Raw genomic sequence first — 26,609 nt, 5'->3', positions numbered from 1 at the left:
TCCCTACAGTCCATTTCACAGCTTTTCACAGGATTTCACAGGTTTACAGAATGTCAGGGATTGGAAGGGACCTGGAAAGCTCATCCAGTGCAATCCCCCCATGGAGCAGGAACACCCAGATGAGGTTACACAGGAAGGTGTCCAGGCGGGTTGGAATGTCTGCACAGAAGGAGACTCCACAACCTCCCTGGGCAGCCTGGGCCAGGCTCTGCCACCCTCACCATGAAGAAATTTCTTCTCATATTTCAGTGGAACCTCCTGTGTTCCAGTTTGCACCCACTGCCCCTTGTCCTGTCACTGGTTGTCACCCAGAAGAGCCTGGCTCCATCCTCCTGACACTCCCCCTTTCCATCTTGATCCCCAGGAATGAGTCCCCCCTCAGTCTCCTCTTGTCCAGCTCCAGAGCCCCAGCTCCCTCAGCCTTTCCTCACACGGGAGATGCTCCACTCCCTTCAGCATCTTGGTGGCTGCGCTGGACTCTCTCCAGCAGTTCCCTGTCCTGCTGGAACTGAGGGGCCACAACTGGACACAATATTGCAGGTGTGGTCTCCCCAGGGCAGAGCAGAGGGGCAGGAGAACCTCTCTGACCTACTGACCACCCCCTTCTAACCCACCCCAGGTACCACTGGCTTCCTGGCCACAGGGGCCCAGTGCTGGCTCATGGTCACCCTGCTGTCCCCAGGACCCCCAGGTCCCTTTCCCCTATGCTGCTCTCTAATAGGTCATTCCCCAACTTATACTGGAACCTGGGGTTGTTCCTGCCCAGATACAAGACTCTACACTTGCCCTTGTTCTATTTCATTACATTTCTCCCTGCCCAACTCTGGCCTGTCCAGGTCTCTGATGGCAGCACAGCTTCCAGTGTCAGCCACTCCTCCCAGCTTGGTGTCTTCATCAAACTTGCTGATAGTGCACTCTGTTCCCTCGTCCAAATAGTTTTCTAGGGTGTCGCACCCTCACTGGAAAAAATTTTGAGTTTCACAAATCAAGAAAGGTTGCAAACTGCAAAGCGTGGTGGCTGTACTCCTGTCCAGCCTGAGAAAGTGGAAGTGAGGGAGGAAAGGCAGAAGGTCAGTGAGAGCTATTTACCTGCGTGCTGTTCGCCACCCGCAGCCTGGAAAGAACAGAAACATATGGTTATGGATCAAACACCTGAAGTTCCCCATTTTGTCAGCTCCCGGGGGACATCAGGGCTGCTTCTTCCCTTCTGTGTGTGCAGATGGAGGTGCTGGTGTTGCAGCTGTGGGCTGTAGGACATCCCGCTGGGTTTGGAAGAGTCCTGGCTTGAATTTCCAGATGACTCCGTACTGTCGGCACCTGTCATATGTCGATGATGTTCAGAGTTACTAAATTCTCCTTTGTATCATACTTCAGGCACACTGAATTGCCTCAAAGTTTCTCGCCATTTTTCATGTAGAAAAATACTGAGGAACAGCTGTGAGAAATTTTAGGGATTTCCTCCTCTTTTTTATTAAATGCGTTAGAAAATAATTGTAGAATATTACACAAACCAAAGATGCTTTCTAAAGCTGCTGTCTCTCCTTTTCAGCTATCCTGAACCCACAGAAGCCAACAATGGATTTCACCCACCAAAGTAAGTGTAAACCTATTAACAGTGAAAGATTTACTTTTCCTTCTTGATTTTAGAGTGAGTCTTTTCCTGAGCTAATACTGCCCTCACAAATGTGTTCTGGGAGTGCACTTGCAAAGAGGGGGTAGACCTGATCCACCAGCTCCAAATGGACTGAGATCTTACAGTTCCTTCCCTTGTGCTGGTGTGAGCTGGTTGAACTTATGTCTCTGCCCTTCAGGTCTGCTGCAGAAAATTTACTGAGCTAAGCAGGAAGGAGGAAAAAATGTCATGTTTAGGACAGGAAAATCTCATGTTTGATATTTTTGCTTCTTGCTGTGTTCTCTAACTTGCTAAGCTACCTTCCAAGACCCACAAAATGTTCTCTCTTACCAAGTCCAACTCTGGTTGCAGGGACAGAACTGCAGATGCTACAGATGAGCTGCACCATCAGTACGAGACCTCTCACTGCCTGGATGATGCAAAGTCTGAACATGCAAGGTCAGGGCTTGATGCTGGTGCTCACGGTGCTGCTCACAGAGGGCACATGTGAGGTGGAGAATAAGTAACTTGTCCAGAGTAGAGCTGGAAGCAGAATCCAAACTGGGCAACAGAGCAAAGGGAGCCAGAAAACCCTAGGGTGCTAAACAGTGGGAATAGTGTTCTGTATATTCACTGTTACATGTCGACATCTTTCTACAGAAGCAGCCTGGGAGTGGATTCAGCAGCTTTATCGTTGCTTTTAGCATTGATATCAAAAGCACCTCCATTCCACATGCTTTTTAAAGCATGCTTGCTTCCCTAACAATGTTGGAAGCGCAGAATCAGGCAAAAGTTGCTGCTGTTGACACCAAACACACTAGGCTTCCTGAAGCTGCTTGCTTCGCTTACTTTAGTCCATTATTTTGGGACCTGACTCCATGTATTGGCTTACTTGAGGTGAGCAAATGAAGTCTTCAGACCTGCTAGCTGAGGTGAGGAGGATCACAAGGCTCCCAGTAGGATGGTGTAAATTCCAAGACCTAGAGCTGCTGCTAGTAATGTAGGAAGGTCTTCCCCAAAGTTATTCATATTGTACTTTTTGCATGATCCTGTGACAGGCTAGAAAAGTCTTGTATCCAGCCAAGACATGTGAATTCAGGCCAAGTAACTGTGTTAGTTCCACTAACAGCCTCTGTTCTTCTTGATTAGAGATAGTGAAAATGCTTTTTCTGAAGGAAAATCAGTTATCTGAGAAAATTACTTTCTGTTTCCTGGTCTCATATAAAGTGCAGTGTTGTTATTTCATACAGGTCTCCCATGAAGCCTTTTGGCAAGCTACCAAGCTGTAGGTTCCTTCCTTCTTTTCACAGGTCTAGCCTTCAATCTGAAGCCCCTTTTCCTCCTACTGAGAGAGCCCCTGTGCACCTAGAGGACACAGAATATTCCTTTAAGAGGTAAGAGTGGGATAAATTTAGTGGGCGTATGAGTAATACTGAGGATTAAGGAAAATCTGAATGGGCAGGCACAGAAAGAGGCTTCGTTTCACAGCTTTTGTTCCAAGGACAAAGGCAACTGTGCTGAGGTTTAAAGTGCAGCTTGCAAAATAAACCAAGGGGTTTGCATTGCATCCCTCCTCGCTCTTCTTTGACATGAGCCAAGCACCCCAGTTTTTTTTTTGTCCTCTTGGTGCTTGTGTGCTTGGTGGGGTTCAGTCACTGCCTTCTCATCCACTGACAATCCAGTGAAACGCTACAGCAATACCGGAATGGCAGATGAACTACAATGAAATACAACTGTCATCTAAATATGGTCCCTAGAGAAAAAACCTGGTGTGGGACAATAAGTGGTACAGATTGACACAAGCCTTGCCTGGTGCGTAGATAGTACTTGCTAGTGCAATGATTCATGTGCCAGTTAAAGACGTAACAGGCCTTTCTTTGATTATCAGATCTGTCCTGGGCTACGAGGAGAGAAGCAGCCCCCGAGAGAGCAGGTACACCAGTCCCGATGTCCCAGCATACAGCAAGCCTTACTGGAATGAAGCAACGTAAGGACCTGGGCTGCTAACCCCATGCCTGCTAATATGCTCTTTCTCATTGTTGAAAGCCTTGGAAATACCAGTTGCTCAGGAAATACCAACCACAAGAAGAAGAGCATAATAAGGGCCATTTGTCCAAAGCCTAGCCTGCTCCTCTCTCCAACAGCCAGTGGAATAGTAAATTGCCTACTGCGTTCGCTGAAGGCTGTAACCACACAGCAAATGCATTTAACATTTCCCCGTTTTTTCCCTTGGCCTGGCTGCAGGTGGCACCGTTCAGCTCTGATCTCCTTTCAGCACCACCTGTGCTGTGCTTATGAGCCTGGACAAAGATGTTTGCCACATCCTGTCCCAGTCCTGGGGTGGGATATGAGCATCACCTGCTTCTCCTCCTTTGCCCCCCGCAGGGAGAAGCCCAAGGTGTGGAGCGGGATAGGAGCTGGGGCAGTAGGACAATCAGGGTGCACTCCTGGGAGTCCCTTTGTGTGGACTGGTACAGCTTTTGAGTACTTTGGGTTTTGCACCCTAGTGCAGAGATGGCAAACATCTCTAAAAACTCACAGGAAAACCAGCCAAACAACTGTCATCGTCATCATCATCACTTCTACAGCACTGTGTGTCCTAAAACCTTAGCGGAGGCAGCCACAGTGCTCTCCCGAAAGGGTTCCTATCCCATTACATCAGCAAACAGAAACCCAAAGAGCTAAAAAAATGTTTTGCCAAAAGACTTGCAGTGAGGGAGGAGTCACTTGACTCCCCCATCAGGAGTCAGCTGAGGAAAGCGGTGTTTCACTCTGCAGTGGTTGTTCAGACTCCCTCTGTTGCTACGGGTGAGAAAAGAAAAGGATCTTTCTAGAAATGGTGAAAACTTCACCCCACCCCTTTTGGACACTTCTGTTGAAGGCCTGTTTCAGATGCCAACTGTACATGGATGGCTGAATCTCATCCTGAATTAGCAGCAGGACTAGGAATAGGCCACATTTCTCCTCAGTCCAACATTCTTTGGACATCCATGTCTTCACCGTTCTTCCTTGCAGGCATGACTTAGGTTTCCTTGGCTAATACTCCTCTCCTGGAACAGTATTGTCAGACAGAATGGCCCCTCCTGTCCCGGGGGAAAAGGCAGAGCTCAACGGAGCTGCTGAGTCTCACGAATCACAGGTCCAACACAGCCATTTCCCAAGTGATTCCCTCAGATCCACCTTTGTACTTAACATGCTAGAATAACTCCTTCTCCAGCAGATCCAGCTCTTCTCTGAGCAACAGCAGCGTTGCTGCTCCAAAGAGCCAGCGCAAAGTCAAAAAGCATCCTGAGAAAAGGGAGTTTGAGCTAGAAAGGCATGGGGAGTTGCAGCTGTGCTGAGTGGTATTGGATACGCTGAATGAGCAAGTCTGGCTACAGAGAAACTGCGGAATATTGGACAGAGAGGAACATTTCAAATTCAGGCTCAGGTGTTATCAGACGCTGGATAAGATGTGATGTCTGTCCTGGCACACACATTCTGATGTACTCTATAGCCTCAATAAATAACACAATATCCTGCAGGTCTGCTTTCATGCTAAAAAGTAGCGTATTTGTATAGACAAAACATGGTTTGGACCGGTATTTTAAAGAGCTAATTTCAGCATGTGAAAATGCTGCTGCTTGACCCGTCCATTGAATTCCAAGCAGCTAATCGGCGCTTCATGCCGTGCTGAGGTCAGTGCTTCATTGTGCTGGTTACAGCTTAACCCTTGGAATATCCTCCTCCAAAGCCTTTTGACTTTCTTTCTTCTCAGTGTGCATTGAACTGAGCTTTCAGGTGTTCGTGCTTGACAGCCATGAGTGGGGTTTCTTTTCCTTTGCCAGGTCTTCCCAAGATTTGAAAGAGGGGAACACCCCTAGAGAAAGGGGGCACGAGAGCACACGGGCCTCAGATGGCTATAAACCAGAGCTGATCCAGGGAGGGTAAGTGGTCAGTAGGACTTACCAACAGTCTCTATTCACTTCATAATTCTTCATGTCTTATTCATTCCCAATGTAACTGAGACCAGAGAACAGCTCCTCTGCTTTGCACCCAGGAGTGAGCACTTTATGGTCACAGGTTACATGGGGACTCCCACCCGCGCTGGTGGGAAAAGCCAGTGGGATGAGACAGAATCACACAGTGTGTGAAGAGACAGTTTCTGCACTGACAGCACGTGACGTGGGTCCTTGGGCATCAGCGTGGTTCTCTTGGTACTGCAGTAGCTTCTGCTGCCTGGAGATCTCAGCAAGTACTACCCAAGCATTTAGGAATGCTGCAAAATCATGCGTGAGTGTGTCCTGAGGTGTTAGAAGCATCTGTCAGCCTGAGAAATTCTGAGTGCTTTCTCCTATGCCTAATGTTTTCCTTCTGCGACAATCTCAGATGAAAGGCCTCTAGTTGTGACCCTGCAAGCTAGAGTGGGATTTGTATGCATGATACCCATCAGACTGGTACCCGGGCAGTTTAGAATAGCTCTGGCCAAACAGTGTCTCCTGCTCCCTGCCTGCGGGCTCTTGTCCAGGGAATGGATGTCTACCCACCCTAGAATGTTGTTTTCTTCAAAGCCTTAAGCAAAGATCTTTATTTTAGGTTTAGAGACTCAAATGACCGTACTGAGAAGGGACAAGAACCTCCTGACCATGATGTCCGCCCAGAGCCTCACAGGTCCAAGGAACATACTGAACATGAGCCCAGCATGACTCAGTAAGGAATCAGATAATGACCCCCCCCTGCCTTTTCCTGTAGGATGAGGGTTAATTTCTTGTGTTTCTTCCCCCACACATATACATCGATCAAATTTTATCCCAGGCTCCCCTTTTGTGCCTGATTCTAGTGCTACTGAGTGAACCCCTTACCATGGTTTTATATGAAAGCCTGGGAGAAAACAACCTAATTAGCTGGAAGCATCACTCCAGCTGGACTGCCAGGAGTTGCTGTCTAGACCTTACATTTGGAAGCAGAGACATGTTGCAATAAGTATATAATAAATGCATCAAGAATAGTGTGGCCAGCAGGACCAAGGCAGTGACTGTCCCCTGCAGTGGGCACTAGTGAGGCCATACCTCAAATCCTTGGGTCAGTTTTGGGCCCCTCACAACAAGAAAGCCCTTGAGGTGCTGGAGTGAGTTGAGAGAAGGGAACGGAGCTGGTGAGGAGCTGGAGCACAAGTGTGATGGGAGCGGCTGAGGGACCTGGGGGGTTCAGCTGGAGAACAGGAGCTGAGGGGAGACCTTCTGATCTCTGAACTGCCTGAAAGGAGCTTGGAGCCAGGGGGCATCAGACTCTGCTCCCCAGGAACAAGCGCCAGGATGAGAGGAAACGGCCTCAAGTTGCATCAAGGGAGGTTTAGATTGGAAATTGGAACAATTTCTTCCCAGAAAGGGCTGTGGGGCATTAGAACAGGCTGCCCAGGGCAGTGGTGGAGTCACCACCCCTGAGGGGGTTTAAAAGGCACACAGATGGGGTTCTTAGGGACATGGTTTAGTGCCAGAGTGAAGTTAAGGATGGACTCGATGATCCTGAGGGTCTCTTCCAACTGGAATGATTCTATGATTTTATGATCCTACAGTAATTCTATGTGCAGTGGCACTTCCGCAGACTATAATGGTCTCTGTCTTGGCAGGTCCAATTCTCTGCCTAGAGAAAGCAGCATTGCTCCTCCAGAGACCAGATGTGCAAGTGAATCTGACCCCTCCTGGGAAAGGTATGGAGCCAGAGGACCAGGCATGTCTTTACTGTAGTCTCAAACATCTTGTGTTCTCCCTGTTGCCCTGTTCTGGCAACAGCTGCTCATTTCTTGGCTACTGAACTCAGAAACCAACATCATCATGATATTACTGCATTTACTCACCGCAGTGGGCAGGTTTAGACACAAGCACTAAAGCTGCTAACAGGGTTTTTCCTCCCTGGCCAGGATCACTCCAGGTTATGAAGAACAAACCCACCCCACCACAGAGAGCTACCGTGACAGCCCAGGAGACTGGAGACACAACGAGCCCAACCCAGTGGTAGCCAGGTACAGTGGGACTGTCTCTTTGTTCCTCCCCATCATTGGCTCCCAAATCCTCATCCTTTGCCATTCCTGCTTCTTGATACAACCCTGGCTGAAGTCCTGGACCTGTGTAAGTTTGCCCACCCAGGGTATGCTAATAAAATTATATTGACAAAAGGAATATTAGGTTTAGGATCCCACCCTACTGTGTCCAGCTCTGGGTCCTCAGCACAGGACAGACATGGGCCTGTTGCAGAGGGGCCAGAGGAGCAACAGAAATGATCCGAGGCTGGAACAGCTCTGCTGGGAGGACAGGCTGAGAGAGTTGGGGTGTTCAGCTGGAGAAAAGAAGCTCCAGGGAGACCTTGTTGCAGCTTTTCCATACTTAAAAGAGCCAAAAAGAAAGATGGGGACAGACTTTGTAGCAGGGCGTGTTGTGACACGACAAGGGGTGATGGTTTTAAACTGAAGGAGGGGAGATTCAGGCGAGATGTGAGGATGAAATTGTTGCCCCTGAGGGTGGTGAGAGCCTGGCCCAGGTTGGGCAGAGAGGTGGTGGATGAACCATCCCTGGAGACATCCCAGGCCAGGCTGGACGGGGCTCTGAGCAACCTGAGCTGGTGAAGATGTCCCTGCTCATGGCAGGGGTGGCACTGGGGGAGCTGGGAAGGGCCCTGCCAACCCAAACTATTCTATGACTCTCTATGGTTGTTCATATTTCATTTCAGTTAGCAAATTAACTCAGAGAACTGCTGAATCTTGCAGTGTTTCATTGTGCTGGGAGTTCAGCTCATGCAGGTGAGGGGAAGGAGTGCAGTCCTCTGCCATTCCCTCTGACCCTAAGAACATATTAACACCATGGTGTCCCACATTTTTCTTCTTGCCAGTAGAAAGAGGCACAATTCAGCCTCTGCAAATTCTGAACACACATGTGAGCTGGTCATAGCAAATACAGTCATTTGTCTTATGGTCAAATTGGCTCTAATTCTTTAGCAGGTCTAACTACAGCTCAAAAGAGAGCGCACTCAGTGCATATGAGACCCAGCATCCCACGCCACTGCGCATGGAGCACCAGTCCTTTCACACCGGCGTGTCAGCACCCAGTCACAGGATACCGTCCTATGTAGACAGCCAAGTATTCAGCAGCAGCAGAAGGTAATGGCTTGGGATGGGAGGTAGAAACAGGGAAAGCTGCTGGCATCAAAGTATTTGACAGAAACTCTGGTCCAGGTTGTACAATCACTGCGTCAAGAAGTCAGAACAGGATTTTGTTCCCGGAGGGAGCAACAGTATTGCCAGGTCTCACAATGCATGGAACAAGATAATTTTTTGGACATGAAGGGCTGAAGCTCATTATTGCTCCGTAACACTGCAGACTTCTTGGTAGGTTGTAGTCAAACCGCCTGCATGCTGCCCAGAAACCTGACAGATGTGTAGAGACCACATCTGCTTCTCTTCTGTAGCTGTTGAAACGATGATTCAGGAGCAGTCTGTTCTTTATTTCTCATGACCCCGAATGACATAAGAGACAAGTTGTATTATTATATGTATGATATACATATCTCCGTTCATGTGATCTGAATGTAGCCTTCACCCTTTTAGCTTTTTTTCAGAAAGTTGGTGTCACAAAGCTCTAATTTGCTTTTGGAGGCATTTGCAGACTAGGACTAGAAAAGATGGGACAGACATTTATTGTACTTCATAGCCTGTTATCACCCGCCCAGCACTGCGTGGTGCTGACACGTCTCTCTGCAGTGCGAGAAACTCACACTCCATTCCTGCCCTTGGGTTTATGTCATAGACTGAATGCAGTTCTTGCCCAGAGCAGGGCTTTTCTCATCTTAAGATGAGCTTAGTCTGTCCCTCTTTCTCTCTTTAATGCAGCATTGATTTGCAGTGTTTTTCAGCATTGTTTAACATAAAGTTGCCTGAAGCTTTAATCAGGATCAAAGCGCTGATATACAATATAAACATAATCTGTGCCCCAGGGCACTTGCAAGAAAAGAATGACCATAAACTATAAGCTCATTTTCCCTATTGAAAGAGCCTGAGCTCTGCCCACAGGTTAAAGCCATTCCAATAATGAATCTGTCTTAGAAAAGTAAAAACCTGCAGGTCTGACACCCCGATGGGCCAGCGGGTCAGCAGTTCACCCGTGCAGATGGCGCAGTGGTGGTTTTGGTGAGAGGCGATGGAAACAATATTGAAGCTATATCCATTTCTGAACTGCTTTGGTGTTACTCTCGAGTGTTGAATTTCGAGTCAGAGCTTTGTGTGCATCGTGCGGCTGCAGAACCAGCACAGGTGAAAGGGTCAGAGCAGGACACTGCACCGCGATAGTGATCGCTGAGAAAAAACGTTCCTTAGGCAACATGAGGACTCCAGCGACTCCTGGTACAACGTAATCAGGGCTTTGTACTTCCTTGCCAGACCTACCCCAGATTACAAAGGGAGAGTTTATGATGGGAGAAGCAGCCCTAGGAATAGCAGATATGACAGCACTAGTGCCAGGGGGCACTGTGAATTTAGCTCCATAGCTGGACGGTAAGGAGTCAAAGGGAATCCAGGCCTGTTAACCCAAAGAACAACCCTACTGCTACATTTATTCCATATCTGGAGTGTCCCGACCCACTTCTTAATAATTCCATGAGTCTAAGTGTGTGCAGTGAGGTGTGGTTTGCACGGATGGCTGTGGTGCGTGGGTGGTTTTGATGCTAAGCAGGGAAACAGGCGAGATTCTCACCGCTAGTGAGAATCCCTCACGTGCACAAGTTCAGTGCTTGAGATTGTGTCACTTCCTTTCATAGCTACGACTCCCTTCCCAGAGACACCACCACTCCCCAGAGAAGCCACAGGGTGCCGTTCTACATGGACAGCTTAAACTATAACAGCACCAGGTAAATGAGTAGTCTTGATGGTTGTGAGGGAAACCTCCACAAAACTGCCAAGGAAGAGAAGCTAGGAAGCAAAGCCAAGAGCTGAAGGAGAGACGAAATGTTTGCAGGGAGTGGGTGTGTGATCTAGAGGCACAGAGCTACTCTTAAACCATTCCTAGCAAAAGCTGCCCAGCACAGGGTCTGCGATACATCCATCTCTGGGGATTTTTCATCATGTGGGTGCCAGAACAGAGTGACAGAAGAATGAAGGGCTGGTTCCTGGCTGCCCTGACTTGACAAGAAATCAGCCTTTGCAGAGGTTACAGAAAACCAGAGCGCTAAAAGCGAAGAGAGGTGTCGAGAGAGATGATCATTATCTCCAGAATGTCAATGGTTAAATGACTGAACTGGTCCCAGAACAAGGCTGTTGGAATGGGTGGGAGGTATCCAATAAGGAATACCATTACCCTGGGTGTTCTGCAGCCCTTCACGGCAGGGTCAGTCCATCCACGTGTGGCCTGGCACTGTATGGAGACACCAGTGCAGGTCTGAGTGTTGGCTCTGTAAAGGGGAATATGTTGTGGGTGTGAACAGGAGGCACAAGATCCTTGGGTAAACCTAGGACTGGCTCCAGGCAAGATCAGCTTCATCCTTGCAAGGTGAACTTGACAGGTCTCACTGCTGAGTGGGTGGGCAGAGCTGTTTTCCGATGACATTTTAGTAGCCATAGATCTGCTGTCTTCTTCCTTCCGCAGCTTTTGAAATTATTTAGTTGGGGATGGTGATGCTGGGGATAGTTATGTTGGACTTTGGCCAATGTGTCCCACATCTCTTCCTCCCCTGCAGTATGTTGTGTGCCGTTTCTCTCTGTAGCTGCTCTCGTTCAGGCTGTGTGATTCACTTAAAGTCTGTACTTACTTGAAGATCTTGCTTGATCTTTTCTCCCATGGCCCTATAAATGAGATTTTTCCAAATTATTTCTCCAGGGAAGTAGTGCAGTTATGTGGCAGATGTAAAAAGAGAGAGGAGCATTTCTGGTCCATGATAAAGATGAATTAATCTCTATGTTTAAGGGCCTTAATATTGCACCCTCCCAAACTACTCTCCTAGCAGTAGCGGCAGGTCTTGGCTACCAGCTTGGATCATCTCATGGCTCACGTTTCTTGTGCCCATGGACTCCTCTCTCTCAACAGGCTTCTCTCAGGGTCGAGTGAGAGGATCTGCAGCCCAATTGCCACCTTACCGCACAGCATCCCAGCCGCCTCTGGGTACCAGCCTGATTCCAGCACTGCCGGGTAAAGAGCGAAGGGTGGTCATGATCCTCCCACCGCAATACAGGTTTTGCATGCAGCCATCCTGTTGGGTGAAGATAAGCCAGGCTTTGCTGCTTGGCGTCTGGGCCACGGGACATTTCTCAGCCACAGACGTTGCCATGGTGGCCAGAGACACCCAAATGAGAGCTGGGCTGGGTACTTTTCTCCAGGTGCCCATTTTTAGAGATTGGGATGTAGCTTACTGTGTGAGTTGTGTTATTTCTCTTTAGTGTGGCAAAATCCTGAATATTCCATAACACCCTGTAACTGGAGGGACACAAAGAGCTCCTCATGCCGTACACACTCATCGCAGACTCTTTGCCTTGTTGTCAGTCATAGCATGTGAGCAGTTTCCAGCAAGCGTATCCAATTTCGGTGGGCCTGGCACAGGACCCTGATCTCTTATGTACTACGGAAGACAGTGTCCCACCACAGTGCAGCTATCAGGTCAGAGCTGTATTCCGGGATTTCTGGTTTCCACAGGCTCCACCTGAAAGGTGAAAACTACTGCAGGCTTTTATGCAATTTAGGGAGGGGATTCAAAGTCAGCATGGTCAATATTTGTGTCCTCCTGGCCTTGCTACATCCTGGTTATCACACCACGTGCCCAAGTAGGAGACTCATCTGCAATGCCTGGCATGGGAAGTGGCTATGCTAAGTTAAAAAAAAAGCTTTTCTTTTCTTTCCTTTGCTGTGACATGGCTTAGTTTGTTCATGTACAAGGGAGGATTAACTATAGCTTACAGGCAGCAATGAAAATGCACCATGGAGAAACAGCCTGATTAGTTCATGTCATGGCTGTGGGAAGAGAGCCGGTGGGCACAGCATCTCCCCTCGGTCTGTGACAGAGCTGGAGACAGACGGACAGATGGGGGCATGTCATTTTGAAATCAACATTGTAAAGAGGGAGGAATAGGCAAGAAAGGTCGGCTCCGTAGGCAAAAACATCCTGAAAACAAAACAGCAGGAGTTTATAATGGGTGAAAACGCTGGAGATATTCCAGTGACAAAACAGGCGCTGTGTGCTGTGCCAATAGGGTTTTGATGTTAATGGGCAGAACCACAAGCTCTCTAAATACTTATTGTGTGCATAATCCTGACATGATTTTGAAAAAGACTTATCCTTGCAAAACAGGGGATAACTAGATGAAAGAGTTATATTATCCATCCCGTTCTTTTTAATTAACTTGATTTGTTTTGGTGGGTTAATTAGAGGGGTACATTAGGTCTTATTAGCAACAATGCTTGATATTTAGTATTTATTCAAGAACAACAGCATCTCACTCTGTCTTTTCACGCATACGTTACAAATCCAAGCGCACACATGTGGTCCCTCACGCTGTCTCTCATGAGCTCCAGCCTTTTCTAATGCAAATGCTTCTCGTTCTGTTTCCATCCCTTCCTAGAAAAGGGGTCCTCTTTGTGAAGGAGTACGTGAACAGCAGCGAGTTATCAGCCTCCCCACGCTACGGCAGGTACGAGGAGTGTCCAGACGCAGTCGTGTGTCTACATATGTGTGCAAAGCAACAACTGTGGCCTTGCCAGCAAACATGCACCGAGCAAGCTCGGAGCTGGAGCCGTTAGCACTGTGTCAGCATGCTGTTGTGCCTGAGCTAATTAGCCCTGGAGGGATTATTACATTGGCTGGGCAGAGAGTTTTGCTAAGGCAGCAGCGCTGCTTTGGGGACCTGGACGGATATCACTGCAGTCCCATTGCGGCAACGGGAGGATTTCTGTCCCACAGACCTTGGTGGAGGGGTGAACTTCCCCTCTGAGTGGGCTGGCAGGATGAAAACACTAAGCTGCAAGTTTTTAGGCTGCATATTTGGTACTGTCAGGCTTCACTGTGCATTTGCACAGAGAGGTTATTGGAATTGGTGAGAAAAATGTGGAGGTTGAAGGTTCTCACTCAAAAAAAGTTACTTGTGTGTTAGAAAAAGCTAAAAGATGTCCTTTTCAAGCTTAAATCTTCGGTCTTTTGCATTCTGCTATGTAAACTAAGTAAAGCTACTCCAGGTTGACACCAATGTGACTGCAAGCAGAATTTGGCCCGATGTGCCTTGTATTTACATTGATGGGGCAGCCAGTTAACACCCAGTTTGATGCCTCCCTGCTGGCATTTGTCCTCCCTCAGTGCTGTGTTGGCATGACAGGGGTAGCTGATTACACACCCCATAAATCTCCAGCCTTTTCTGTAGGTCAGCAAAGCAGATGTCAGCAACCAAAGATAAGTGTAGTGCTGCAGCGTCTAAAAAACCACAAGCAAACAGAAGGTAGAGAGGGAACACTCAGCTGGGTGAGACCAAGGATGTGCTCTGTGCCTTTTCCTGCATAATAGTTCAGGATTTGGGAGGTTAGTAAGGCATGAAAATAGCTGCTATTTATAGGGTACATATGTAAGCATCAGGACCCCAGTGAGGCCAGAGAAGTTTTACTGATGGGTGTATTGGGGGCAGGATTTCACAGGTTCACAGAATCCCAGAATATCAGGGGTTGGAAGGGACCTGGAAAGCTCATCCAGTGCAATCCCCCCATGGAGCAGGAACACCCAGATGAGGTTACACAGGAAGGTGTCCAGGCGGGTTGGAATGTCTGCACAGAAGGAGACTCCACAACCTCCCTGGGCAGCTTGGGCCAGGCTCTGCCACCCTCACCCCGAACAGGTTTCTTCTCAGGTTTAAGTGGAACCTCCTGTGTTCCAGTTTGCACCCATAGCCCCTTGTCCTGTCACTGTTTGTCACCCAGAAGAGCCTGGCTCCATCCTCCTGACACTCCCCCTTTCCATATTGATCCCCAGGAATGAGTCCCCCCTCAGTGTCCTCTTGTCCAGCTCCAGAGCCCCAGCTCCCTCAGCCTTTCCTCACACGGGAGATGCTCCACTCCCGTCAGCATCTTGGTGGCTGCGCTGGACTCTCTCCAGCAGTTCCCTGTCCTGCTGGAACTGAGGGGCCACAACTGGACACGATATTCCAGGTGTGGTCTCACCAGGGCAGAGTAGAGGTTCCCAGTCCAGCAGCCAGTGCAGGTTTGCCAGTCATGTCTCGCAGCCAGTGGAAAATACATTGGTCCCCATGGTCTGGGCCACAGCCTGTGCCTCTCCCAGCTCCAGATCTGCTGATGGGACGCAGTGAACCCCTGGGCAGCACAGCCGAGGCAGCCGTGGCTCTCGCTGACAGAGGAGCCCTTGCTCCCCCTTCTCCTCTCCTGCTTCCCCGCTTTTTATCCCTGCTCCCAGCCGACTCAGTCTTGCTTTTTCTGCTGTTTTGATGAGACAACCTGGCTCACAGAGGGGTCTGATGGCCGGCAAGGAGTAAGGTGGTGGGAGCATGTTGTCGGGAACATACCGGAGGAGGGAGAGACCAGGAGGCAGCAGTGTCTTTCCCTTTGCTTTGACAAAGTTGTTAGGTCTTCTCATCCCCCTCCTGAGCTGCAGCTCACAGACCCTTCTGTGGGACTGACATCCCCTGCTCCTCCTGGCACAGAGGGTGCCAGGGTGGCAGAGCTGCTGTGTGCCTGTGCCAGCCCATTTCAGGGTGCGTGTCCCCATTTCCCAGCCATGCTGCCCACATCCCACTTCTCCCCATGGGGACAGCAGCAGCCAGAGACGTTCTTCAGTGCTCTGAAGTCAGGTGCTGGGGCCACCAGCTCTTTGCTTGCTCCTTGCAAACGTTCTCTGCCAGGCTGAGCCCAGAGCAGGCTCTAGGGCTGACCTGAGGTACAGAAGACTGTGGTGTGGGGCAGGGAGCAGGATATTACTGCCCCTGTGGAGAACATGCAGTGTGAATACAGAATCACAGTCACAGAATGTTAGAGATGGGAAGGGACCTCAAAAGATCATCTAGTCCAATCCCCCCGCCAAAGCAGGAACACCTAGATGATGTTATACATAAATACAGCAAAGATGTAGATAGTGCTGCTGACAGCCCTGCTCTGTCCGTCAGGGCAGCCCTCTCCATTAGGGAAATGCCTTTTCAGAGCTGGTTAGGAAGGACCAACCTTCTCTCCAAGGAACAGGCAACTGGGACGTTGCAGTTAGGACTTTAGGTTGGTGCTTAGTGATTCCATCTGAGATGCTTTTCCCATATATCACTGCCAAGTGCTGATATTTCCTTCTGTCTCCAGTGGCAGCCTTGTAGATTTCACCGATTCGGAGAGAGCACCCTATAGCCACCACAGCTACCTGTCTGGCGCTCCCCTGCAGAGGTAGGACAGTTTGGGGTTGCCTTGGGGGTTTCAGCAAACTGTTAAGCAGAAATGACTTTAAGGTTTTGCTTTTTTACAATATTGGTGTGTGTTTGGCGAAATAACAGCATGAACTGTAAATGGTCTTTGGAAAATACAGTGATATGGACTTAAAGATCTGTACTGCCCCACTGTTGTGGTCTCTGCATCCCTGGGATAACATGTGTCCCTCTGTGCTGCCAGTGGACACAGTCAAACACATGCAGAAGCAGGTTGCTCATAGAGAGCAGTGCTGGTGTTAGGTAAGAAACCTCTGGTACCAGCACTGGGACTGGAACCAGTTTGTGTTAAGAGGAATTCACTCTCCTGTTCCTTCACAGGTGCAGTGAACCTGTTTGCAGTTACTGCAGCCGCGAGATCCGAGACTGCCCCAAGATCATAATAGAGCATCTGAACATCTGCTGCCACGAATACTGTTTCAGGGTAAAAAAAAACTCTTAACTACTGACTGCCCTCTGTGTGCTGCTGTGAAATGGAGTGGTGGGAGGAGGAATCCTGGTGCGAATTCCATCCTCAGACTTTCAGAGTAACGTATATAGTGTGTGCCAAATCCTTGCATCCACATTGGGACGAAACAAAAAGTCATGCAGCCATGGGTGTTGGTTGTGTACCCAAAAGTTTTTTCAGCTCCTCAAATAAATGTGTATTAGAACAAGAAGAATTCTTTATTGTCAGCAGGGAGAATAGCACCCACCCTCTTTCCTCATGTCCCTGTCCTTGTGGCAGACTTGCTGCTATTTGGCCTTTATGCCCTGCTGCAGGTCTTGCTGAATCTCTCAACCTTTGCAACGTTTACAAGTAAAGTCTGTGGAAATGGTGAGTGTGGGAGGAGGAAGCCTGCAGGGGCATTTGTCTGCTGTAGAAAAGTTTAGCCTCAAACTTGGTCACACTTTGGCATCCTCACATCTTTATAAAATAATAGAGACTGTTCATTTCTCAGCCCCCTCCGTGCTGTCATTATTGTGTGGTGCTTTGGTCACTGTCCAACCACCCTGTTTTCCCTTTGACAGTGTGGAATTTGCCACAAAGCAATGGGAGACCTTCTGGATAAAATATTCATCCACCGGGACATTGTCCACTGTGACAAGTGCTATGAGAAACTCTTCTAGGTGAGTGCCCCTTCACGGTGTCAGCATAAATGGCTGGATGAGAGAACGCTCATGGAGTTTACTGAATGAAGAGCATTTAACCCGCACATTTACTGAGTGATGCGTACAGGGATTTTCCTGTGGCTTTTCAGTGGGAAGCAGTGACCCTTGTTGCAGAATTAGCTAGAGCTGGTCCCAGGGGTCTCGGTTAGAACCAGAATCTCTTCCCATAATGTGATAAAGAGGCTGCGTTAGCTTCACGTGGGGGAGACAAGCAAAGGCCTGGCTTGAGCGGTGAGAGGAATGTCCCTTAGAGCTTGGGAGTCCTCTCTGAAGGTAATTAAGAGTTCCTCCTAGCAGGTAATTAATAGTTCTTCCTGTGTCTGGGCTCAGCTGCTGCAGGGGCAGCATGTCAGTGGCAGGTGTGGTTACTGCTCTGCATAAAGATCCTTTGAAGTGAAAACCACTGGGCAAACTAAAGAGTCGTATGTCCTGTTAGCAAATCAACAAGGAAGTAGGTTGCATATGGTTTTGTCTGGTTATCTGGATGGGGCATGAGTCACCACAGAAGCAACCAGAAACCCTCTTGCTGCACTGGGGTCAGGGATCACGACAGAGAGAAGGAGGGAAAGGGGGCACCTGCCCCACTGCGTGCGTGGCTGCTTTCTTTGCCTCTTAATGCAATGGGACTGCTCAGCCTTTTTCGTCTCATTCCTGCACGTTCACCTGCTCCACTGACCTGTGTAACACTGCGTTTTGTGCGATACCCAGCTCCTGCCTTCACCTTCTCTGTGTTTGCTTGCAGGGTTTTGCAAAGCTGGAGAAGGCAGCCAGGGGAACGTCCTCAGCAGCACGTGTCAGAATGTATCTGGGGGTTCCCGACTGGCTAAGAAAGCAGAATTCCTGCTATTCCTCTTTTCCTCAAGTTATTTTCCCTCATGTTGCCTCATCACAATGAATGAGTTTATCATCCGCTGGTTTGTGCTGCCAGCTGGGTACAAGTGCCAATGTTAACAGGAGCAGGCAGTGGCATCTACAAAGATAAGGGGGCTGATTTTCCAAAGGTGCTGATTCCAGAGTGCTCCCTGTGTTGGAAGTCAGGCAGAACTCCTTAGGTCTATTTAAGCTATTACGAGAAACCTTTTCTGTTTTGTTGGGGTTTTTTTGGTGGTTGTTCATTTTTGGGGTTTTTTTTCCTTTCATTTCTGCAATTGGACTGCAGCTTAGTGTGTGTGAGCTGGCACAAAACAAGTAGATATGAGGAGTGTTAAACACTAAATCTGGATTCTTGGGAGGGTTTGAATTTAGTTCTTAGCAAAAGCCTATTTCTGCTCCTCTCACCCCCAAATTCTGCCTGGAAATAGCGTCTGCCTGATTTCCAATTGCTTTCCATGGGCTTTCAGGAGCACTTGCAGACTCACTTTACTCTAATTGTGTGTCAGCTTCAATTTCCCCTTCCTGCCTGCTCCCCAGTGGGCTGCTGCGGCAGCACGTGTGTCTGCTGGCTGTTCGGGCAGATAACACTCTCCTTCACCTGATATTTTAATGTGGCCTCTGACGGTTGACATCTCACGGCCATACAAAACGTGCCAGAGAATGGGTATCTCAATTGCCTCTCCTGACAAGGAGCACTGCTGGACTGAAATCTGAGTTTCCCCCCACCTCGCCGAGGCTTGCTGTAGTGCCTCTCTTCTCACTGGAAATCATGTATATCGCAAAACCTCACTCACAAAATCAAACTTCTAGCAGATGCTGTACTTACTAAAAGTCAGAATCACATAATTTTAGCCCTTAATTCAGATGCTGAGAAAGCTCAATACTGAAACCTGAAAGTCAGGCTCTATGCCTTAACAGAACAGCTCTGAACGCGGCCAGAGAGTTACTGCTTTGAAAGCCCCAGGAATGTCCACAAAGCACCCAGGTCAGTTCTATAGCAGCTCTTACATGGAAATAGGTGATGGCAAAAGCGCTAATGCAGACTATTGTTAGCTAGATAATTCTTCCTGCACTTAGTCATGGAAGCTGGCACACACGCAAAAGCTTAGCAAGTGTTTTACAGTACGAGTGCTACTTTGCTTTTTTTAGGCCGCTGTACCATACCTACATTTCTAAGTGACCAAGATGTTAAAGAGCGTCACAAAGCGTCTCTTCCCCCCTAATTGCTCATTTCTGGTAAACCACAGCCAGTGGTTTCTTTCTGGTACCTGTGTCTATGGTGGAGAACAACTGGTACAGCGGTTGTTACACGTTTCATTATGCCACAGTTGAAGGGCGATTGTTTAAAACACCAAAACAGATGGGACTGTAACTACAGGTGCACTTTGAGAAGATGATCTGCAGAAATAACTCGCAGAGTCCAGAGTTCCTGATGGGTGTGTGGCCTTGCAGGGAACAGGATTTGTCCGTCACACATTTTGCACTGTCTCTCCTCAGCATCGCGTTTCCCTGTAGCAAATGTTTAACCTCAGCATACAGCTCTAATAAACCGTCTTTGCTCACGTGAAGCTTCCTCACTGTTTCACGCGTTCCTGTTGCGTGCCCTTTGATCTGACGGTTAGTGTCGGTTTTTTGCTTCTCAGTGGCCTGTGGGCACGACTGTCAGTAAAAGTCACCAAATGCTTTGTTGGAAGGTGCGGCAATGAGAGAGGAGAAACGGTACCAACAAGGGTGTTCTCAAAGGAACTTCAAAAATCATGCAGAGGTCTGGACTGCTGCTCTGAGATCCTGCCTATCCCTTCCTCACACGTTTCCTAGGAGCAGGCTGAGAACTGCTGTCCTGTTGGCACCAGGGTGTAGCATCATCACAAAAGGTTCAACAGCATTTTTTTCCCCCACATACACATGTGTCACCCAAAAGGAACCTGTAGCTATTCTAAAAACAATGTGCTTTGTTTTGGCCTGAACTCTTAAGAATTGCTGAGCTACCCCTCCCTGCTCCACCCTCCTGAACAAAAAAAGTAATTAAAAATATAAATCTTCCTGATTCCTGGTATCCCCACGTATTTGTGGAGGAAGGGTCATCCGCATGCAGATTTCTCCTGTATCATGGATGAGGTCATGCTATTTTCTACAGACACGAAAGATCTTATTTCTGGGGACAGACCTCGACCAGGTTATTTCACATGAAATCACCCAAATGTACAAAGGCTACGTGGTGGGTGCTGGTGAGGGAGCAGAGGTGGAGGCAAACCCAGCATCTCTGCACAGACCAAACCTTCCCGGAACAACTCTCAGGAGGGTCAGCGCCAGACTGGATGTTCCAGCCGACTCATAACAAAAAACATTGTTTACAGCACTTGTCCTTGATGACGGCAAGAAAACAGCTCACACATCACAAGGCGCCAGCGGGTGTATTTGGGTCCAGCATACACATTTTGGAGGAGCATGTGAAAAGAATGATGACATCTTTATCTGCAATATTGTGTCCAGTTCTGGGCCCCTCAGTTCCAGCAGGACAGGGAACTGCTGGAGAGAGTCCAGCGCAGCCACCAAGATGCTGAAGGGAGTGGAGCATCTCCCATGTGAGGAAAGGCTGAGGGAGCTGGGGCTCTGGAGCTGGACAAGAGGAGACTGAGGGGGGACTCATTCATGGGGATCAATATGGAAAGGGGGAGTGTCAGGAGGATGGAGCCAGGCTCTTCTGGGTGACAACCAGTGACAGGACAAGGGGCAATGGGTGCAAACTGGAACACAGGAGGTTCCACTGAAATATGAGAAGAAACTTGTTGGGGGTGAGGGTGGCAGAGCCTGGCCCAGGCTGCCCAGGGAGGTTGTGGAGTCTCCTTCTGTGCAGACATTCCAACCCGCCTGGACACCTTCCTGTGTAACCTCATCTGGGTGTTCCTGCTCCATGGGGGGATTGCACTGGATGAGCTTTCCAGGGCCCTTCAACCCCTGACATTCTGGGATTCTGTGATTTATTGTCACCTGCTGAAACCACGGCCTGAAGAGATATTTTGTGCTTACCAGAGCTTTGGGATATCCCTGCTTATTTGTATTCTGCACATTTAATTTCAGGACCGTTTGCACAAGGAAAGATGCCTTTTCCCCTCACTCACCAACCCTGCCTGCCTGGGCTCATTCCCAGAGTAAAATCACAGAATCCCAGAGTGTCAGGGATTGGAAGGGACCTGGAAAGCTCATCCAGTGCAATCCCCCCATGGAGCAGGAACACCCAGATGAGGTTACACAGGAAGGTGTCCAGGCGGGTTGGAATGTCTGCACAGAAGGAGACTCCACAACCTCCCTGGGCAGCCTGGGCCAGCGCTCTCAGTAAAGCCTTAGGAAGCCCCAGCAAACGCCCGCAGCCCCTCGCGGTGCACGGAGGGAGGGCCGGGCCGCTGAGGGCAGAGGCAGCGCGGGTGCCCTGAACCCCCCGCTGTGACCGGCCCGGGCCGCGCTCGCCCCCGCGGGACCCGCCGCCGCTCCGCGTCTCCGCGCGCATGCGCAGGAGCGCGAGCCTCCCCTCACACTTTCCTTTACCCGGCCACGGGCGCGCGCGCGGCAGCGTCGCGCGCGAGCGAGGAGGCGGGGCCCGAGTGCGCGCGCGGCGGCGGTTCCCTCCCGCCGTTACTGAGCGGGGCGGCAGCGGCGCCGGAGAAAGGAGGCGGTGGCGGCGGCGCCGGAGCGGGCGCCCGCGGCCATCGGCGGCCGCCGCAGGTACCGTGAGACGGGGAGGGGAAGGGAAGGGAGAGGTTCCAGGTGACTGGAGCCCTCGGCTCGGCGGACACCGGCCGCGCCCGAGCCCCCCTGTGAGGGTCGCGACCGACCCTCTCCGGCCCCTCACAGCCCCGCCGCCCCGCTCCTCACGCAGCGCACCCCCGCCACCGGGCCGCAGCGTCCTCCCGGCGGCCCCGCTCTCCACACAGCACCCGCTGCGACCCTCTCCCCGCCCTCAGCCTCCTCCTCCTCCCCCGGGTCCTCCCTCACGCGGCCGTGCCCGCGCACCGGGAGCTGTCCAGGCGGGAACCTCCACGGCGCCGCGGGGCCGCGGGTTCGCCGCCCGCCCGCGGCGGAAGGGCGGGCAGTGGCCGCGCGGGTGTTCGCCCCCCAGCCGCATCTCCGCCGTGCTGCGGGGAGCCCGTTCACCGGCCGTTAGAAACCCGGATGTCTTTCTGAAAAAGTCCAAATTATTGTCTCCGACACAGGAATGGCTTGAAATGCGGCTTCCTTCTTTTTTTTCCTTTTTTTTTTTTTTTTTCCCAGCCCATTATACAATGAAACTAACTCTTGCAGATTTGTATATTTTTTTTTTCCCTTCTGTATCCTTGGAGCTTTATTTAGATTTTTTAAGACTTACCAGTGGTGGGAAGGAAAATGCAGTTTTTGCTGCTCCTCAGCCTTGGAGGGGAATGGATTTTTCGGGTGAGCGATCTCATTATTTCCCCCTTCCTTGGGTCATTGTCTTTTGCTTTACCAGGAGAACTCTTAAACACTCCAGCGGTGCATCCTCAGCGAGTTACTGAGCATTCGTTTTGAAATATCTTTGGAAATCATGCTAGTTTGGTTGCTTATCCAGAGATCGGATGATTTAATAAGAGCAAGAATGCATGCAAGGAGATTTTTCCAAGTGGGCTTATGAGTAGGAATCGGGTTGCTTGGTAATTACAAATTCATCTTATTTTCCCCAAGTCAGAATGACTTCAGCAATGCTTTTTACAGGCACGATTTTGAAATCTGTGTTTAAAGTGTGATGCGGTCAGCTCTGCTCACCTGTAGCTCTTCTTAAGTTCTGTCCGTGTTCATTATTAATTCAAATATGTCTTAAAATTTTCATCTTGTGTGTAGAGAACCAAAATTAAAAAAGCTGTCAAGTACATCCAAACAAACAACAAAACCAGGCAAACAAAACTGTATTTTTTTTAGGAAATTTACTCAATGCTGTTATAATAGGGAGATGCTGAGGTGTGTATGCGGGGGTGTCTGTATTATTAACCTTCCTTGCTTTGTGTGCTTTATGTGACATTTAATTTTTGTGGTTTCCTCTATCTGCTGCCAGTTAGGCCTTAAAAACAGGAGAAATTTTCAGACAGCAAAGGGAGGAAGGAAGAACATGTAGAGCTGTGAAAAATCAGGGTTCAAATGCAGTTGCAAAGCCTGCATCAGATCTTTTAAATTTTGAATTGGCTGTGTTGTCTGTCTCCCACTTCTGTCTGTCAGTCTGTTTGCCCTCCTTCTGCAAAATAGGAAGGATTTCTTTTAAGGGAAATCTGTTTTACTTACTCTGTAGAACATCAGTCTCATCTTAGGGGCTTTTCAGTGAAGAGTCAATTCAGAAATGAATGTACACACTGAAACTGACAACTCGGGTAAATCACTAGTGCAGGGAGAAATCAGTGTTTGCTTAATTATCTGTAAGTGCTGTAAAAGTGTGTGTTAAATGCACCAGCATTATTTTGTGGCTTTGGGGAAGCCTGAACACCCGGGCACTTTAAATCTGCCTGACGATGCTCTGTGGGCTCTCCCTTGGTCAACACAACCACAGGTTGCACTTAAGACAGGAAAAGCAGAGATGGCTTCATTTTATGAAGCTTATTGGAAGATGTAATCTATGGTGTGATGTATTTATCTATTTTCTCTCTGTTTTTCACTGTATTTGCATCAGAGAGCTTGCCTTTTTTTTAGTTGTAACAGCAAAATATACCAGTAAAGACACCAGTTATGTGCATTTTCGTGTACACGGTAACTGCAGTTCCTGTCATTAATCTTTGATATAAATTGATACAGAAATGTTTTCAAGTTTTTTCTGGTTTTGCAGGATAAACCTGGTAAGGAACAAAGGATGTTTTTACCATTTTCTTAATGCTGTCATTGTCTGACGTCAGCACCTTGCTAATTATGTTTCCTGACTTTGCTCAGTCAGTCATTTTCTCACGCATTTTGTTTGTAAACAGATGGAAACTAAACTATTGTGCATGATTAAATCAGCTTCCTTTTATACGGTCTCATTTATAGCATAATAGTTGCACATCCTAGCTATTTAAAATGAGTAATTTGTGCTTGAAATGCTTCATACTAATTTCAGTTGTTCTTTTTCAATAGATTTTGATTATATTCAGCCACCTTGTTAATGCTCACAAAAATCAGAATTTTTGGTGTTTAATTCGCGTTTGCTTAAAAAAATCGTGTATCTTTGTGGAGCTTTCATGTGTTTTTCGTGTCTTGCAGTGAAGCCGTGTGTATCGGGTGATGGTAGTTCCTGGAAATGCCCCAGTTATCCATCAGGATCGTGCTCTGGAGCCTGACTTAGGACGAGACTCGACAGCGAACTCTGCCATGGGCCCTGACGCGGAGCCGGCGGCCGAGGAGGTTGGAGCGGAGCTGGAGGAGGTGCGGAAGCTGCGGGAGCTGGTGAGGAGGCTGGAGATGGAGAATCAGCACCCGAGAATGAAGAGCAGCAGGAGCACGCTTGGGACAAACCCGCAGAGTGACATCCACGCTGCTGTGGATAACCCTGGGCTCAACGGGATGGAAATCAATAACAGCATCAACGCCATAACCGAGAAGCAAGAATTGCAAATCATGGCAGATCTGCACAACCAATTAAGCAAAATAAGGAAAGAGGAAGGAGAGAACAACTGCTTAAAAAAAGACATAGATGCTCAAATGCGATACGGTTGCAACAGTGCCACTGAGGAATTGTCTTCCAACGTGTGTAAGGTGGAAATGAAGAGTGATGATAAAATCAGATGTTCCTCACTTGTGGATACAAGCGACAGCTCAGAGCTTATGGGAAACCTGGTCATTGCGGGTGTTGATTCCTCAGTTAAAATAAATGAACAAAATCCCAAAGAGAAATGTGGAGATCTAGAAAGTCTTTCAAATAACACAGATCTGGATGAAGTGACAGTGTTAGAACTTGAAAATTGCACTGAAGAAGAAGATTGCTGGTATGTATCTCAAAACTTCAGTAATACCTGGAACTTAGGCTGCTGCCGTTGGGAGTTTCTATGTTTAGGTGTGCATTAATTTGTAAGGGTATAAGGTGATTTCTTTATAGTGTTTTGACTTTTAGCAGCAAGAATGCAGTTCTCATTATCGTCTGTTCTTATTTTAAGACCATTTAGCCAGAGTATTATGGATTTTTTAAAAAATCATCTCAACTATAAGGCTTGTCTTTCCTCTTTTCTTCCTGACACTGCTGTAGCAAGCATGGAAAACTTTCCATCTGTGTTACTTTATTTGGACTTGATGATCTTGAAGGTCTTTTCAAAGAAAAACAATTCTATGATTTATGTGTAATGAGTGAATAATGCAGTTTTTAAACTTTGTACATAACTGTCAAGTACTATATTTGGAGAAGAGTTTTGTAAAATGCAAACTGAAACCTTAGACTGTTTAGAATTTGTGGCTTTCACTCCTATCTAAGAAGGCACACCATTTCAATTTCCTGAAACCTGTTTCTCTGCAGTTAGCCTGTTTCTTTTGTTCAGAGACATGAACTGAAACAGTTCAGTGATGTCGTCCTTAACTGACCTGACTGTAGGACTCTCTACCAGCAGCCTTGTTCAGAACTTGTTTTATAAATCAGCAGATTAATTTCCCTTGCCCTTCCAGAGGTGGTTAAAGTTCGAAGCTACTTCCAGCTCCTGCAATGGCTGTGACTTGAGATTTTTACCTGGAGTTCTCAATTACGAGACATTGTAGGATAGCCTTGGGGATCTGTACATTGCGGTTTGAAATTGTGTAGCTAGAGATTAATCTGGCGGCGAAAATAGCATTGCAGAATGGTTGCTGAATACAAAACAAATCTTAAACTCTAAAAATTCATTAGCCGTTATAAGTGAAGGTAAATGTTTGCTAATGCAATGGAGTTCAGCGATGTGGTGACATCAGCTCAAGGCGAAATCAAGGTTATATTAAAAACAGGGTAAAGTATTTTTGAGATTACAGTTGAGAGAAGACTGACTTTGCAGTGTTCGTTTTGGAAAGGAATGTATAAAGTGTTCTTCCAATTTGAGTTTCTTCTTATGTGTTCTTTTTTCTGGGCATTCACAAGGTTCATTTGCACACCTCTGCTGGCTGCACATGGCACAAGTGGCTTCTCGTTTGTTTTTAACTTCTGCTGCCAGTCGTGATTTTTTTTATTTGCAAGCTTTCATGTAAAACCCAAATACTGTCTCTAACTTGATCACTGAAACTCTTTAGCATACCTAAACAGCATTTTGATCAGATTTATTTTTAAAAAAAAAGCCTCAAACCAGATAAGAGCATATTTTAACAGGTTGAATTTGAAAGACATGCTCCATTATTTCCATGTTAATGAAAACAGCTTGGTTTATCTTCATGTTTATATAGCCTGTGCCATGAGAGATTCTTCAAACTATATTGAAACTATCTTCATAAAGAAACCAGTTGGAGGCTGAGATTTCCATGGGCGGTGAATAGTGTTCAGTGCAGTCAGGAGAGATTCTGCACACAGAGGCTCGGTTTATTAACCTCCCCTCGAGCTGGTGGCTGATAAGGTTGTTCCTCTTTACCAGGTGCCCTTCTCACTAGGCC

At 48.1% G+C, this 26,609-nt stretch overlaps 2 protein-coding genes across 5 annotated transcripts in view; both read left to right on the top strand.

Annotated features, from left to right (window-relative positions):
* Positions 1 to 19,589, top strand: part of ZNF185 (zinc finger protein 185 with LIM domain) — a gene marked incomplete at its 5' end in the record, with an annotated part of 36,965 nt that extends 17,376 nt beyond the window's left edge. The window contains 17 exons of the mRNA XM_082061695.1: positions 1,550 to 1,594; positions 1,985 to 2,071; positions 2,923 to 3,006; positions 3,501 to 3,599; positions 5,440 to 5,538; positions 6,188 to 6,301; positions 7,221 to 7,301; positions 7,512 to 7,613; positions 8,583 to 8,744; positions 10,020 to 10,133; positions 10,397 to 10,486; positions 11,659 to 11,760; positions 13,185 to 13,253; positions 15,901 to 15,981; positions 16,341 to 16,443; positions 17,031 to 17,129; positions 17,914 to 19,589. Of these exons, the coding sequence (XP_081917821.1) occupies positions 1,550 to 1,594; positions 1,985 to 2,071; positions 2,923 to 3,006; positions 3,501 to 3,599; positions 5,440 to 5,538; positions 6,188 to 6,301; positions 7,221 to 7,301; positions 7,512 to 7,613; positions 8,583 to 8,744; positions 10,020 to 10,133; positions 10,397 to 10,486; positions 11,659 to 11,760; positions 13,185 to 13,253; positions 15,901 to 15,981; positions 16,341 to 16,443; positions 17,031 to 17,129 (1,531 nt within the window). The 3' untranslated portion in view covers positions 17,914 to 19,589. The remainder of the gene's footprint in view (positions 1 to 1,549; positions 1,595 to 1,984; positions 2,072 to 2,922; positions 3,007 to 3,500; positions 3,600 to 5,439; positions 5,539 to 6,187; positions 6,302 to 7,220; positions 7,302 to 7,511; positions 7,614 to 8,582; positions 8,745 to 10,019; positions 10,134 to 10,396; positions 10,487 to 11,658; positions 11,761 to 13,184; positions 13,254 to 15,900; positions 15,982 to 16,340; positions 16,444 to 17,030; positions 17,130 to 17,913) is intronic.
* A 2,038-nt stretch (positions 19,590 to 21,627) lies between these two features.
* The window catches only part of LOC309444099 (SLAIN motif-containing protein-like), a 30,350-nt gene continuing 25,368 nt past the window's right edge, over positions 21,628 to 26,609 (top strand). For 3 of the 4 annotated variants that reach the window (XM_082061656.1, XM_082061655.1, XM_082061653.1), the window contains exons 1-2: positions 21,628 to 21,767; positions 24,276 to 24,997. In XM_082061656.1, coding sequence (XP_081917782.1) covers positions 24,297 to 24,997 — 701 coding nt within the window. In that variant the 5' untranslated portion in view covers positions 21,628 to 21,767; positions 24,276 to 24,296. Of the gene's footprint in view, positions 21,768 to 22,343; positions 22,473 to 24,275; positions 24,998 to 26,609 lie in introns of all 4 variants that reach the window. The other variant, XM_082061654.1, reaches the window with a different exon arrangement.

The sequence above is a fragment of the Streptopelia decaocto genome, assembly GCF_964273445.1.
Source record: "Streptopelia decaocto genome assembly, chromosome: 10".
Taxonomy (NCBI): Eukaryota; Metazoa; Chordata; class Aves; order Columbiformes; family Columbidae; genus Streptopelia; species Streptopelia decaocto.
This window is presented reverse-complemented; position numbering and strand designations above follow the sequence as displayed.